Below are 15,900 nucleotides of genomic sequence, written 5' to 3'. Positions count from 1 at the left end.
ATCCGTGTAATAAACTAAACGGATGACTGGTGAATTCTAGCACAATCCAGTTCGGTTCAACATCGAGATGTTGTTCTCGCCCACATGAAGAGCTTGGGGCTCAGGGTGAACCTCAGAAAAGTATGCTTTCCCCAGTGCAGTGGACAACTTTTCTAGGGGTTATAAGGATTCTACTACGATGAGGGCGTTTCTATCCCCAACATGCGTAGGGTCAATCCTATCAACACTGAGCAAGATAAAGCTGGATCTTGGGAGACTATTGGCGCTTATGGGCCTATTGCACAGGAGACCGTTCAGTGGTGGCTGAGATGTTGGGGGTTTCATCCAAGGACGAAACCTCTGAGAATAATCAGTGTCACGCGGTGATGCCTACGTGCTCTGAGAATTTGAGTGTTCCCAGTTTCTAGCCTTGGGTCACACTCTAGGGGTGTCTCCTTAGCGCAAGACGGTATTGACATACACCTCCTTCATGGGCTGGAGCATGGTCTTAGACAGCTGTCCAGCTCACGGTCTCTGGTGCAGCCCTCATCTGGAGCAGCATATAAATTGCCTAGAAATGTGGGCCATATTTCTAGCACTGAAATTCCTTCTTCCTCAATTGAGAGGTCACCATGTGTTTACAGACAACACACCGATGGTCTCATACTTTGACCACCAGGGAAAATTATGTCCGTGCCATCTGTTCAGGCAGGCGCAACTATTTCTTCTCTGGGCAGAAGGAAAGTTTGTCAGTGAGTGCAATGCACATTCTGGGAATATGGGGGCAGACATCCTATTGAGGCAGGGGCTGAGGCCCAGGAATTGGTGGCTCCATCCACAAGTGGTGGAGTCCATATGGCGAGGTTTGGCCAAGCGGGACTGCATGTGTTCGCTTCCGAGGAGACAACACACGGCCCGCTGTGGTTCGCCCTCACTCCTCCCGCACAATTAGGGCTGGACGCCATGGTGCACATGTGGCCGAGGTCACATCTGTACACTTTTCCCCCATCGCTCTGCTCCCACAAGTTCTAGTGAGAGTTCGCCAAGACAGTCTATGTCTGCTGCTAGTAGCACCTTATTGGCCTGCTCGAATATGGTTCTCAGAGATAATATCCCTGCTAGATGGCACTCCTTGGGAGATTCCCATCCGCAGGGATCCACTGTAGACCCAGTGAACTGCGCAATAGCTACAATCCTGGAGTTCTTACAAGAACATTTCTCAGCGGGGTGGGCTCCTTCTACAATCAGGGTTTACGTGGCTGCCATTTCGGCCAGCCACGCCCCTGTCGATGGAGCCTCTGTGGGGCAATATCCTCTAACTTCAAGGTTTATGCGTGGTGTCAGGCACATCCTTACAGGATGTGTGTGCTGCTGCAGGTTGGTCTACGCTACACACATTCATTCGTTATTACAGCCTGGATATTCATTCCACCCCGGGCTCGAGTGTCTTGCAGTGACCCTCGGGCTTGGGTCTTTTTGAACAGACCATACCCTCGGTATGACGGAGTGGGTATTCCCATTCCCATAGTGTTATACTAAACACAATGTCGAAGTTCCCATTGAAAGGGAACATCTGGGTTACGCATGTAACCCTGTTCCCTGAGAAGGGAATGAGACGTTGCGTAGTTTTGTCATACCAGGGCAGGCCTGTGAATTGCGTCTTCGCTTCAGATAATAGAGGCTGATGGCGCGGTTCACAGGTGCCATATTTATATCATGCGACGCGCTTAATTGCCACGCCACCTGATCATGGCAGGCCTATAAATAGGCATGATTTCACACAAGCTTCAGATGCCGGTCGGGCGCGAGAGGCGCTCCCATAGTGTTATGCTAAATGCAACGTCTCGTTCCCTTCTCAGGAAACAGGGTTACATGCGTAACCCAGACGTTTTCTGCTGATTTAAAAGGCAATAAATCGACTTTGTTCTTTAATTAGCTGATTAATTAAAATCATAATTTCAATAATGAGTGAAATTATTATTCGTCATTAGAATTTTAAGTGTTGTTATGCAGCTCTATTCAGGATAAAAGGTTAATTATATGCAACGGAGTGCAGAATATAAACACTACCCTGGAAATTCAACTTTTAACTTTACACTGACCCCATCCACATAACCACCCATTCACACACACACACACACACACACAGATAGCAGGATTGTTTTAAAGGCATGTAGGTATGTGATAAAGGACGATGCAACCATCTGGCCAATAATGAGAGAGCACAGTTTTACAGAAAACCTGAGGCTGTTACTCAACTGGCAGGCAGGAGAGAACAGAGAAAGTAAGACAAAGACAAATACAGATTTTTTTAAGCAGATTTTTTTAAGCAGCTTTTTCTCCATGGTTAAATCTGAACCTTGGTCATGTGGCATTGTGCAGCAGCGAACGCGGAGTCAGTGCGCATAATTATGTATGAGGCCTCAGGAACCGACGGAGCCTATAGACACGGCTCACTTGATGTGTGCTGTTCGAGAGCTCGAGATCAAATCAAAGTTGAATTAAAGCACTTCTACACTGACTTAAAAAAAAACCCAAGTACTTCTGCCTCAACTAGCACTGAGTACATAAACCCTCTAGACAGTAAAAGGTAAAAAACGCCATCTTCAGACCGTGCTGCTTCATAAAAGCAGGGAACAGAGCCACAAGAAATGCAACCTTGTGTAAGACAAAACAGATACCACACAGGAACAATATATATCACTATATTAGTGGACTAGTTAAACAAACAGACTTCATGTTAAAGCCATAATGAACTTTCTTTTACTTTCCCACTATCCGTTGTTACCCAGATGAAGATGGGTTCCCTTCTGAGTCTGGTTCCTCTCAAAGTTTCTTCCTCAAATCATCTTAGGGAGTTTTTCCTCACCACCGTCGCCACCGGCTTGCTCAATAGGGATAAATTTACACACTTAAAATCTGTATCCTGTATTTATATGTTTCTGTAAAGCTGCTTTGAGACAATCCATTGTTACAAGTGCTATACAAATAAAACTGAACTGAATTGAATTGAAAATTGAATATTATTTATGTTGAACATGTGCAGGAAGTACACATATGCTGATTTTCATTCTAACATTTTGTAATATATGAATAGAAACTTTTCCCTCTCTCAACTGGGGCTAAATGATTATCTGGCAATGTAAAGCATTTCGTACATTTTTGAGAATCTATGTCCGGTGGTGAGATCACACTGGCATCGGCTCTCCAAAACCAGCTTATGTAGTGTGTTTTTATTTGTTTATTATCCTCTATTGTGCATCCAGCCTTAACACTGTCTGCTTTATATTGAGAGTGCAAGTGTCCTAGGAGAGTATAACACGTCTGTTTCTGTAAACACATTTAAAGTTTTATGTGGCGGGTGCAACACAGACTGCAGATCTGATCAAATGTCAGAAGCCCTGACCTAGCAACTCCAAAAATTCAGCATTTTTGTAGAAAGGAACTAATCTCTACTGTGTACTAAACTGTGTAATTTAGGGATTTGTCACACTTAAATGTTTTCCCCACTCAACAGTGTTTATACTGTACACTTGGTAGAAATGTGGTAAGCGTGGAAGATGGCTTCAAACCCAGGTGTGGAGTGAACTCAGGTGAGGCTGCGTCATGTATGAAAGTGATCAACTCAAAGGGCTGTCCAACGAGTAACATGATTTGATCAAAGTGTCACATGACTTCCTATTTCAAGTTCTACAATGGGGACATCTGAAGATTAGAAAAAGACCAGGTGGTGTTTGTCCAGTTTCCAATTGTTGATACGTACAAGACCCTGTCTGGAACAGCCCCCCCAACCCTCAACACTCTCCTTGAGTTTTATGTGTCCTCATGCAACCTGCGATCGGTTTACGACCGATGCCTGGTAGTGCCTACTCAGTGTGGCTCAAGGTCCCTTTCCAGAACCTTCAAACTGACTGTCCCTCAGTGGTGAATGAACAATCTGGACAGCAGAATATGTCACTGTCTTCAAACCCCCCTCCCCCCAACCCACCCCCGTCACCCTTTAAAAAAGATCTGTTGCGCCCTTGAGCAGGGACCTTAAACCTCTATGCTCCAGGGGCACTATATCATGGTATATGTGACAAATAAAGGCTTCTTCCTTTTCTAGAATGAATCTTATAATAATTTCTTGAAGTATTAATTGATACAATAACCTGATGTACCTATTGTCATAGTAATAGTAATGCCTCAACTTGTGCAATTTTTGGAAACAATCTTTCTGTGCTAAACAAACCAACACTCATGACCCCCTACACCCCCAAACATGAACGATGAAACGATCCTGGCTACATCCTTGCGAGTTCTGTAAAAACCCTCTAATTGCCAAACTATCTGACTGAATGGAAGACAGTAATCAGATGTGAGAGGGACAGGAAGCTCACCGGTGGCCATCTTGCCATCCTGAGCAGCCGGGCCGTCTGGAATGACGCTCTTCACTTGCAGGAACTCGTCCGGTTCATCTCCGCCGATGATGGTGAAGCCGAAGCCCATGTTGCTCTTCTGCAGTGCCGTGGACAGAAATGTGCCTTTCAGCTGTGTGGCATCTCGCGTGAACGGAGGCTTCTCTGTAAATGTCACACATGCAAACACATTATTAACCCACACAACACAAACTGCCAGTAGAATTATCATCAAGTACAGTCCTTGTAATACCTTTCAAGAGCAGAAGTCATCGCAAACCTAGGTTTCTAATAAATGCGTATTTTCTTTTTACATTTTTGTCCCCCTCAAAAATGTAACACACAACCAAGATTTATTTTAAGGAAGACAATATCACACTAGTAAATATATGGGTCAATAACTAAAAAAACAATAAATGATAGTGATACATAAAAAAGTTCCTTTAGCATTTCTAACCTCTGCACTGTTATTTCCTATTAACTGCTTGTGCATGAGTCAAAGCATGTGAGTGCAGATGAATGGCAAAGAGTTTATTTATTATCCATAAATAATAGTTATAATGGTTTAATGGCTGGGGTCAATAAACAGGCAGACAGGGTTAAACTAGGCAAATCAATATTCATGAAGAGAGAACACTAGTTTAAAACCTGTAAAATAATAGAAAAAGTTGGCTTGGACATGAACAATGTATAAAGAGAACACACAGGGTATAAAAACAAAGATTAACAAAGGTGAAATCAATTACTGAAGAGAACCAATAATGAAATGAGGGAGGAGACAAAGAACAAGACAAGAACTAAAACCAAAACAAAAGCCCAAAGCATGAGACATGAGACACTCTAGCCAGGGGTATTCAACTAAATTTTGTGAAGAACCAGTTACATAAAATGCCTTGAGAAACTACTATGGCAACTACACTGTTTAACCATTAGTGATTACGGTGGTTGAGGGTTTGAATCCCGCCTCTGCCCTTAGTGTACGGAGTTTGCATGTTCTCCCTGTGCTTCAGGGGTTTCCTCTGGGAACTCCAGTTTCCTCCCCAGTCCAAAGACATGAGTTGTAGGCTGACTGGCATTTCCAAATTGTCCGTAGTGTGTGAATATGTGTCTGATTGTGCCCTGTGATGGATTGGCACCCTGTATATGTGTTCCCCACCTTGTGCCGTGAGTCCCCTGGGACAGGCTCCAGGCCCCCTGTGACCCTGTGTAGAATGAGCGGTATGGAGAATGGATAGATGGATAGTGATTATGTTTATTTTATGGTTATGTTTTTGTTTCACATTGCCACTTCACACTTTTGAGTAACGCCACCAAGGCTGAACAGCTGGCACATCTGTTTTGACCCTGAAGTGTAGAAAAAATGCGAATAAATATTCTATTTTTGTCGTTGACTTTTTTAAACAAACCATCTTGCTAATTAGACCAAAGAGGATAAATGAAATGCAAAACTTTTGAAAGACTGTAAAAAAAAACTCTTCCTTTTCTTCATTAACAGTTTCCATGTAAATAATTTACATAAATGCACAAGAAACAGAGGATCTGCTTCAGAAAACACAACGGGTAATGTTTAGAACTGGAGTCTCAGTCCCCCACCCCACCCATCCATTGTCGCTCCAATTTGGTCAGTTGCCAATTCATTAGCCAGACTCCATTATCACATGACAGCCACCAACCAGGGATGGTATGGGCTAGCACATGTTTCCTCCAAGATACTTTTCAAACTGCTTATCATGCTTCATCACAAGGCAGCGTAAAACACTCGGAGGAATGCGCTATCTGCCTTCTTCACGGCAAAAAAGGAATTTCAAGAAAGTAAAAAAAAGCCTTGTTTCTGGGAAATTAGTCTTATTTTTTGTGTAAAAAGAGGAATAATCTTGCCAAGCAGGTTTTGCATTAGAAAAGTAATCTCATTTTAAGAAAATATATCTAACTTTGTGTTAATTATATATTCTGGCTAATATTGCGCAATAATACTGATTTCCTTATTTTAAGACCAAGACCACTTGCACAACTGAAATTTTTCAGTGAAGCAGCTATGGATCATGGTTATGCTGAAATCCACACTGAACTACTTGTGTCCGCTGTTACATTTACATTTCTTGATTTCACAATTTTGATTGTCTGTTTTACACTTTATTCAATAAAAATCTGCCCTTGCATCCGCCGCCTTCTACAATCCCTGACAATATGTTGCAGAGTTTTTCCCTGTTTCACAAAAAATGTTAAAACTAACAATACTGCTGGTGCTTTAATTTAAGACAAAGTCACTTATTTTTTTATGCTGTTTGAAGAAAGTCTTATTTTCTTTTTTTGTTGTTGTTGTTGCTAATTATTAATCTCAGATTAGGATAAATTCTTAAAGTCAGCTCAATCAAGAGACCAACATATTAATTTTAAATAAGGCTATCTTGAAGAACTGAGTTTTCATTGCTTGTAATAAGTTTGAACTTGCTTAAATTTTTTGTATAGTTTTAAGTTCCAATAGCATTTTTTAGTGACTAGATATTTATTCTATTTTCAAGAATTCTTACCCCATTGGGTAATGATTTGTTATTGCTTGATTTTAGTACACTTTAACTAGATTTAAGTGTGTCTTGCTTTGTTCAAGAAAGGCATTTTTTGCAGTGTTCTGCATACACGAGCCCCCAGATGCTCACGTTTGCCTAGTGTTGCTGTGATTAACAGGGGAGTGAGTATTTCCATCCCTCCCACCCAGAAAGCACAGCCAATCTGCCTCTCTTGGACTCCCCGCCATGGATAGCTGTGACATCATTGGGATTCAAGGAGGATAGCTTATCTTTTGCTTCACTCGGAAACCTTGTTACAGTATATATTTAAATAAAACACTTTGCTGACCCCTGGTCTAGATGTTTTCAGAGAGAGTCTGCTATGGCTCCTGCTGGACGTCTTACAGATTTGTGAAGCTGGTCCTCGGAATCATTTTGATCAAATTCAGCCAAACTGAATTACGTGACCAAGGCGGCCATTTAATTACATGTGGCACTGCCTTCTATCTCTACAAATATGTCATGTGTTTGGGGTCATCATAAATCAAACATTTTTCAGGACGGGGGCAGGGCAGCGTGGCTTAGTGATTAGCATGTTTCCAGGGTTGGTGATTTGAATCCCACCTCTGCCCTGTGTGTGCAGCGTTTGCATGTTCTCCCCAGTAGAAAAGACATGCATTGTGGGCTGACTGGCATTTCCAAATTGTCCGGAGTGTGTGTGTGTGTGTGTGTGTGTGCGCGCGTGCTATTGGACTGGTTTAAATTGGTCAATTAAATCTGAGTAACCAATTTAACAAATTTAAATGTGGTACTTAGTCATCAGCATAAAAAGACCTTCAGAAAAAAACAAATCAGGGATGGGGTTTAAAAAGTCCTATAAACTTTCACTACATTGCTAAAAGGCAATTATTAAAAGGGAAAAAAAATGAAAAGAGACATGCTAGCAGCCTCACCCTGCCTGGAACTGGGCATTCCTCCAAAGTAGGCCACTGAGAAGGGGGAACCTAATCAGAGAAGCTATCAGGAGGTCGGCATCACCTTTAAAGACGATCCAGACTTTTTAATTGCAGGGGCTGGTCACACTGAGTACTGGCTAACACCTCATCTAGCCCATGTAGTGCAGTGTCACAAAAGCTGCCATGGATCAGGATCATTCACTTAATCATATTTTACATATGCAAAAAAAACAGGCTCTGAAGTCAGTTAGGCAGCACCTTCCTGCCAGAGGAAATGGTCAAAAACAGACACTGCAGTGCAGAAAATAACAGAAAGTGGCCTGCAGCCTTTGACCAAAAAAATCAAATACAGCTTTCAGTGTCACACTATACCGTGCCACGTATCCAAACCTCAGTGACTACAGAAGGGAAGAGCCATGTCCTCAATGGCCTAGTTAGAGCATGACCCAAATCCAAAAAAACGCTTCCAACAAGTAATAACTGGGGTGTGGCGGTGAAAAATCCATTTATGAACATGAACTTCCATGAACACAGGAAATCTAAGAGCTGATACTTTTTATAGATACAATTCAGCACATGCAGAGGAAAAGAAACTCAAAACGTGGCACAGAACAGCAGAGGATGAAATAGAGGAGACAAAGAGTTTATTTCAAATCAAAACGCTTGTCTCAGAGCTTTTAATACAAATCTACTGAAGTTACGGACACAAAAATGATCAAAAACGTTCACGATATTGTCCTTTTCATTTGATACTTTTTGTGTACGAAATTTTGCATCCAACTAAACATTGTTTATAGCACAAAATAAATCCTGCTGGGGAAGCACTCGTCATTAGCAGCCTGTTAGCAGCAAGCATGGGTCACCAGCGTGAATTTGGTTATGCAGCTTCCCACACGTTATTCCCGTTCCAAGCCAAGTGTGTGTCTCTGCTTTCGTACCCCCTCTAAAATCTGCTAATTGATTCCGGTTTAAACATGTTCAACCTCATTCCAAAAAGAAATACTGCCTCGTCATTTAGGACGGCACTTCCCAATCTTTTTCACTATGTAAGCTGGACCACAGAGCACCCCACTCTCTGTAAGGCTGCATGATACGGACAAAATGTGGTATGTGATAAAGTTGACGGATGGAATAAATTATGAATAAATTTTTTTTTTTTTGGTGTAAATATTGTGTGGTAGCTAGGGAAACTCTTCACAATTTGACAGCCAGTATTTAGACTCACCGAACAGACCAAAACTGGAAAAAGAGCAGGTGATTTTTTTTTTTCTAATCTTCAACTCTCCAGTTTGGGTGATTCTGTGCCCATGATAGCCTCAGATTCCTGTTCTTGGCTGACAGGAGTGGAACTCAATGTGGTCTCCTGCTGTTGTAGCCCATCCACCTCAAGGTTTGATATTTTGTGCGTGCTGAGATGCTTTTCTGCCACACTCACAAAAAGAGTGATTGTTACTGTATCCTTCTTGGCAGCTTGAACCAATCTGGCCATTTTCCTCTGATCTCTCTTATCAACAAGGCGTTTCCACCCACAGAACTGTCACTCATTCAATGTTTTTTGTCTTTCGCACCATTCTGTGTAAACTCTTGAGACTGATGTGTGTGATTTTCCCAGAAGATCAGCAGTTTCTGAAATACTCAGATCAGCCCATCTGGCACCAACATTCATGCCATGGTTAAAGTCACAGAGATCACACTTTTTCTTCAATCTGATGTATGATGTAAACATTACCTGAAGCTTTTCACCTGTATCGGCATGATTTTTTTGCATTGTGTTGCTGCTACATGACGGATTAGATAACTGCATGACTGTGCAGTTGTACAGGTGTTCCTAATAAAGGGAATGGTGAGTGTATAGACAAAAACCTGATCAAAGCCTGACATTCTGCATTAAACAAAAACACACAGATTAAAATATCTTTTAATATCCCCGTGCTGAGGGTTTCCTCTGGGTACTCTGGTTTCCAAAGACATGCATTGTGGGCTGATTGGCATTTCCAAATTGTCCGTAGTGTGTGAGTGTGTGTGCGATTGTGCCCTGCGATGGGTTGGCACCCTGCCCATGGTGCCTTGTGCCCTAAATTCCATGGGATAGGCTCCAGGCTCCCCCCTCACCCTGTGTAGGATAACCGGTATGGAAACTGGCTGAATGGAACTCGTTCAAACTGAAGTGATGATAGAGATGAGTCTCCGATTTTCACTACTTACATTCTCATTCCTTGTTATTTTTCTGGTAGTTGACCCAACACCACTCATCTTTTTCAGTCTAATAGGTCAAAACACCAGTGTGTATGTTTTCACTCTGCACTCCTACTCTAGTGATGTCACCTGTGTACGTGTACACACATGTGCACACACACACACACACACACACACACACACACACAAGAGACTCTGCTGGTTAAAGCAATTTCAGTGGCACTATTATTCCAAGTATTTAATCTGTTCTGTAATTGCAGCCATTCAAGATGTGTTCATCAGTGAAACTCACATCCTATTAACAATAAATAAGGAATAAAACACAACAAGGTGTGAGGTTATAGGAAAATAGTCAGTAATGAGGGGTGTGATGAAAAGTTAATTAGCACCCCTGTGTTTATTTTACCACCCCTGATTATTTTCTAATAACAGTTCCAAAGTGTTTTGTTTGTCTTATACCGCAGCAATTTACCAACTATTTCTTTCTTTATTAGAGAGCAACATATCATACTTTTTAACCCATTTAATGTTGTGGAAGGTCCACCAAACAAGTTTGTTCCTGTTATCACTTATGTTAGCAGCTATAAATGGCCTCTCTTTTTTTTCTCTGCCTTGAAATTAGTCCTGTCACGTGAACAGTCTTTCACATGTTGGAAGACTTAGAGTTACAGCTTTACCTCTGACAGTTACGAAGTGCTGATATTGGAGACTCCTTCACAAAATGCTAAATAAACCTCATGTCAACAGTTACACATTAAAACAAAAACAAAAACAAAACAAAAAAAAATCTGCTTTTGTTGAGTGTCCACCATACAAGGGCCTTTGTAAACTGTTACCATAGAAACAATGATATATTAGAAAGAGTGCATTAATATAAACCTGTGATTTGTATTACAGCGGAACACCAAGAAATCTCGTTGTCCAGAAAGCATGACACCGTTTTATTTTTAATGACTCATGTTAAACATCCCAGCAGGAATCCTAATGTCCCACTTGGGAACCTCGGCTGTAGGATCCTGACCAAATTCTCAGCTGCGTATCAAGCCAGTTTGTTTCGATTTGGTAGAGGTGCGATATATCCCAAATTAGATGTGTTGTGGAAATCAGGCAAGCCTTATGAAAAACACCCTCCCTCATTTCCTGTTTCAAAAGGAAGTCAGGGTTCTGTGTGGATTCCAAGACAGCACACTTGGCACTGCTCTGTGTGTGCGAGAGATGGTGTTACTCTCTACCCTGTCAATCAGAGCGACACTGACCAATCGGGGGCATCTGTGAGCTTGTGTATGTGAAAGAAGGCACTTTCCTCTGAGTGTGTTACGCTGTCTTGTGATGGAGCATGAGTAGTGCATGAGTAACTGGCTACACGTGTCTTGGAGGAATCACATGTTAGACTTCACCTTCTCTGGTTGGTAGCTGAGTGATAACTGACGAGCTAGCAAGAGGGTGGGAATTGGCAAATGATATCCAAATTGTGAGAAAACAGGTCAACATACAGAATCAAGTTACGGCTCTCGGGCCGTTTCGCGTTTCTGATGTGTGTGTACGTGTGTGTGTGTGTGTGTGTGTGTGTGTGTGTGTGTGTGTAAAACGGTACCTCTGTAGATGGTGGGCAGCGGCAGGGATGACAGGCCTTGGCTCTGCATTTGCTGCTGCTGCTGAATTCTTCTTTTGGCCTCCAGGACGGGGTTTTCGAACTGCGTCCTCCTGTTAATGTGGCTGGAAGGGAGGAAACGCAGAGCTCTTGTTTGAATGCTGCTTCTCTCTCCACATACACACGCTCTCAGTTTCTGTATCATGACACGCTTGTGAGTGAATGTGGGGTGACATCACTTACTCCACATAGTAACTGCCATATATAGGGTCGTCTATTTTCTCCCAGCCATACGGCAGCTCTGTGAGGGAAAGGAAAAGGTAGAAGAAGAGAGATGTGAATGGTATACTGCTGCTTCAGAGGAATCCTCCTGTTTAAGATGACACTAGGGCATTGGAAAAAGAAAAAAAAAGAAAAAAGACCACCTTATTCTTAAAACAGCCTCATCGATTTTATTTGATCTGTATCGAGTTGAAACATAAAACTTCAGATGGCGTTTGTGCATGTTTGTATTCTCTTTGAAAGAGTGTGAATATGACCCAGAAGTGTTCAACTGTGTGAACTGTAAGTAGTTCATGGTGAATGAATTGTTTCAATAAAGATTGTGCTCTGAGATTCATCAAACTTGATATTGAGCTGTTTATGGTGCACAAAAGTAGTATTTAATATCAGTCATGAGCACTCTGTGTCAAAGCGCTGCGTCTGTTATGTTTTTGTCAGAAATCAGGATTTGGTATAGTTGATGTGCTCATGCCCATGAGTATATTCCGTGCTGTTGAATTCTTGTTGAAGGTCCTGATTTGTTTTCTATAACAGCAGCTCTGACAATAGCTGTGGCTGTACTTCAAATCACAGGTTTATATTAATATTCATTCTAATACATTACTGTTTCTATAGCAACAGCTCATTCACAGGGATTTTTACAGTGGCCGCAATTCTCCACAATACTCTAAGTCTAATATTAAACTAATTAAACCATGTTTTCATTTAAAAGAGAGAGAAAAAAAGTATAACTCTTGAAATGGTGAGGTTTTCTCTGAGGAGACATTTATTTAACGTATATGGAAGGAGTCTCCAGTGACAGCGCTTCGTAACATTCAGAGGTTTTCCAACATGAGAAAGTCTTTGTGGTCTTAGTGCGCTTTGTGGTGTCTCATTAACAAGTTTTTATTTTTGTTTCACAGACTTATATAAGATATAGTACAGGAATGACTGTTTACAGCTGCTAAAACGTAATTGATAACAGGAACTGTTCCATGGATGGTCCATAACATCAAATGTAACTATACAGGAATAATAAAAAAAGTTAACCCGGTCTCACAGAAAAAATGTTCACATGCTAATAACTTACGCATCACCTCCTGTATGTCGCATATCAAAATCTCAAACAATCACTCAAATGTCCTGTATGCCATGTTCTGCACCAATGTACATGATTTAACCACACCCACCTCTACCAATGAAACATTTTATTAAGAGTGATATGTAATATTGAATTTTTCCTCTTTTTTTTTTAAACATACTGAACAAACATGGGTGCACGGTGGCTTAGTGATTAGCTAAGTGCTAAGGTAAGTGCTAACGTGCTAAGTGATTAGCACGTTCGCCTCACACCTCCAGGGTCGGGGGTTCGATTCCCACCGTGACCCTGCGTGTGCGGAGTTTGCATGTTCTCCCCGTGCTGTGGGGGTTTCCTCCGGGTACTCCGGTTTCCTCCCCCAGTCCAAAGACATGCATGGTAGGCGTGTCTAAAGTGTCCGTAGTGTATGAATGGGTTTATGAATGTGTATGTGACTGTGTGCCCTGCGATGGATCGGCACCCTGTCCAAGGTGTACCCCACCTTGTGCATGATGCTTCCTGGGATAGGCTCCAGGTTCCCCGTGACCCTGAAAAGGATAAGCGGTATAGAAGATGGATGGATGGATGGATGGATGAACAAACACAATGCGTGGTAGTCACATGGTAACATGATATAGTATTTTCAAAACACAATTCTTTAGGTTACAGAGACTATAGACTATATTCCCACATTTTGAAATGACCTGTGTTACCAGAACTTGCAAGCCTGATTGTGTTTGCAGAGAAGAGCAGAAGTTCCATGAAACTGGTAAGTTTAATCATATGTCATAAAAAGCACAAACTTTATGCTTGAAGTTGGCTATGCTTAATATATTAGTTTTTTTAAAAGGTTAAATTTAATTACTACGTATCAATCTTATTTAAACAGAGTAGAGGTAGAAAAGGGCGTGGTCAAATTTCAGTGGTACAGAACGTGACATACATAGCATTCAGGTCAAAGACGTTTGAGTTGTTGATATGCATCGTATTATTGTGACAGAATGTTGAATTTAAAGGTGCCACAAATAAGTTGATCGCAAATGGAGTTTTTTTTCTGTAAGAAATAATATGTTCTTTAATAAATACAAAATATAATAATTCACAAATTGTTGTAGTGTAAGTAAATAAAACATGTCAGGATGTGCTGTTTTTGAAAAATAATCACCTTCAGGGTAGTAACCCCTGTTTCCTATTTCCCTATAAGTGTTTTATTATTTTATTTTATCTAGCACTTGATCATTTTCAGCTTGTTGGCACTCATATAAATAAATCTGTTTTATTATATTATGTACTGTAATTTTTTTTTTGATCTACAGAGGAAATAATTGGAGCAGTTCATCCCGAAACAGACCTTCAACGTTTAGTTGTACCTTAAAAATGCATCTTATGGACATATTCAAACTTGGAAATCTCCTGCTAAACACTGCACGTGTAGATATATGTTCGATCAGTGTTCTTTTAACCCATTCGACTTATCAGCAAGTCCAGACTTAAATTCCTGATTAGTTTCACTGTGGTTCCTGAATAACACACAGTATTTACTGAATAACATGGTACAGGATGAATACATGTGCAGTGGATTTTTCCTGTTTCTGAACCAAGCACAACAAATTTACCATTGAATCACCATGACAACCAAAAAAAATGGAATAGCTTACAGCGTGATGAGGTCAACAGATCATTATGTCCGTCACTTTTATCCTTATCTTACTCAAACTGTATATTAACAAAGCAGGGAGAACAGAACCACTATAGAACAGTCAAAGGAAGGGACACGTGTGCTTCACATCCGTGATGCTACTCAAGTACGCTCACACAGAAGCACATACAAATGATAAATACTGTTTGTGCCAAAAATGCAATTCAGTTTCATTATGTTACAAAAACACACTGAGTGACTGTCAGTCTCCAGAGGTGGGGGAAGGGGACGGGAGGTATGTTTTCATATTGGCTGCTCCCTAAGAGGTTACGTATGTAATTAAGTTCTACAACCCCAATTCCGAAAAAGATGGGACAGTGTGGAAAATGCTAATAAAAACATAGAGGAGTGATTTTGGAAATGTACTTTGACTTGTATTTAAACAAAAAAACATATAAAGCCAAGATATTTGCTGTTTTACCTAATCAACTGTTTTTTTTTTTTTAAGATAAACGTTTATTTTGAAATTGATGCATGCAACACGTTCCAAAAAAGTAGGGACAGGGGCAATTTAGGACTAATAGCAACGTGACAAGTTGAAATAAGAAGGTGATGTGAAACAGGTGAGGCAATCGTCTAATCATAGTATATAAAGTATCCAAAAAAGGCCTAGTCCTTCAAGAGCAAGGATGGGTCAAGGCTCGACAATCTGCCAACAGATGCGTCAGCGAATAATCCAAGACTTTGAGAACAACATTCTCCAAAGATTAATCAGTAGGATTTTGGGCATTTGACCTTCTACAGTGTACAATATAATGAAAAGATTCAAGGAATCCGGTGCGTAAAGGACAAGGTTGAAAACCACTTCTAAATGCGCGTGATCTCCGATTCCTCAGACGTCACTGTCTTAAAAACCATCATGAATCTGTAATGGATATCCTGACATGGGCTCGGGAATACTTTGGTAAACCTTTGTTAGCCAACACCATTCGCCGCTGCATCCATAGATGCAAGTTAAGGCTTTACTGTGCAAAGCAGAAGCCATAAATTAACACTGTCTGAAAGCACTGCCCACTTCTCTGGGCTAGTTCTCATCTGAGATGGACAGTAGCTCAGAGGAATCATGTTTTGTGGTCCAACAAAATGGCCTGCAGTCCTGCATTATGTAGCACAAAATAAGGCAGCGAAGGCTCCGTACAGTTGCGCAGCTGAAGAAATGCATAATTGATGAATGGGGGAAAATTCTGCTTGCTAAACTTAACCAATTGGTGTCTTCACTCAGTGCCCAAACACTTA

General features: G+C 41.2%; 1 protein-coding gene across 3 annotated transcripts in view; it reads right to left on the bottom strand.

The window, feature by feature from the left end:
- magi2b (membrane associated guanylate kinase, WW and PDZ domain containing 2b) overlaps positions 1 to 15,900 on the bottom strand; it is a 169,955-nt gene that overhangs the window by 51,890 nt on the left and 102,165 nt on the right. For all 3 annotated transcript variants that reach the window (XM_053631159.1, XM_053631160.1, XM_053631162.1), the window contains 3 exons: positions 11,870 to 11,927; positions 11,630 to 11,751; positions 4,359 to 4,541 (listed from right to left, as the gene is read on the bottom strand). In XM_053631159.1, the coding sequence (XP_053487134.1) occupies positions 4,359 to 4,541; positions 11,630 to 11,751; positions 11,870 to 11,927 (363 nt within the window). The remainder of the gene's footprint in view (positions 1 to 4,358; positions 4,542 to 11,629; positions 11,752 to 11,869; positions 11,928 to 15,900) is intronic.

The sequence above is a fragment of the Ictalurus furcatus genome, chromosome 8 (genome assembly GCF_023375685.1).
Source record: "Ictalurus furcatus strain D&B chromosome 8, Billie_1.0, whole genome shotgun sequence".
Classification (NCBI taxonomy): Eukaryota; Metazoa; Chordata; class Actinopteri; order Siluriformes; family Ictaluridae; genus Ictalurus; species Ictalurus furcatus.
Note: the sequence above shows the minus strand (reverse complement) of the source record. Positions and strands in the feature narration are given on the sequence as shown.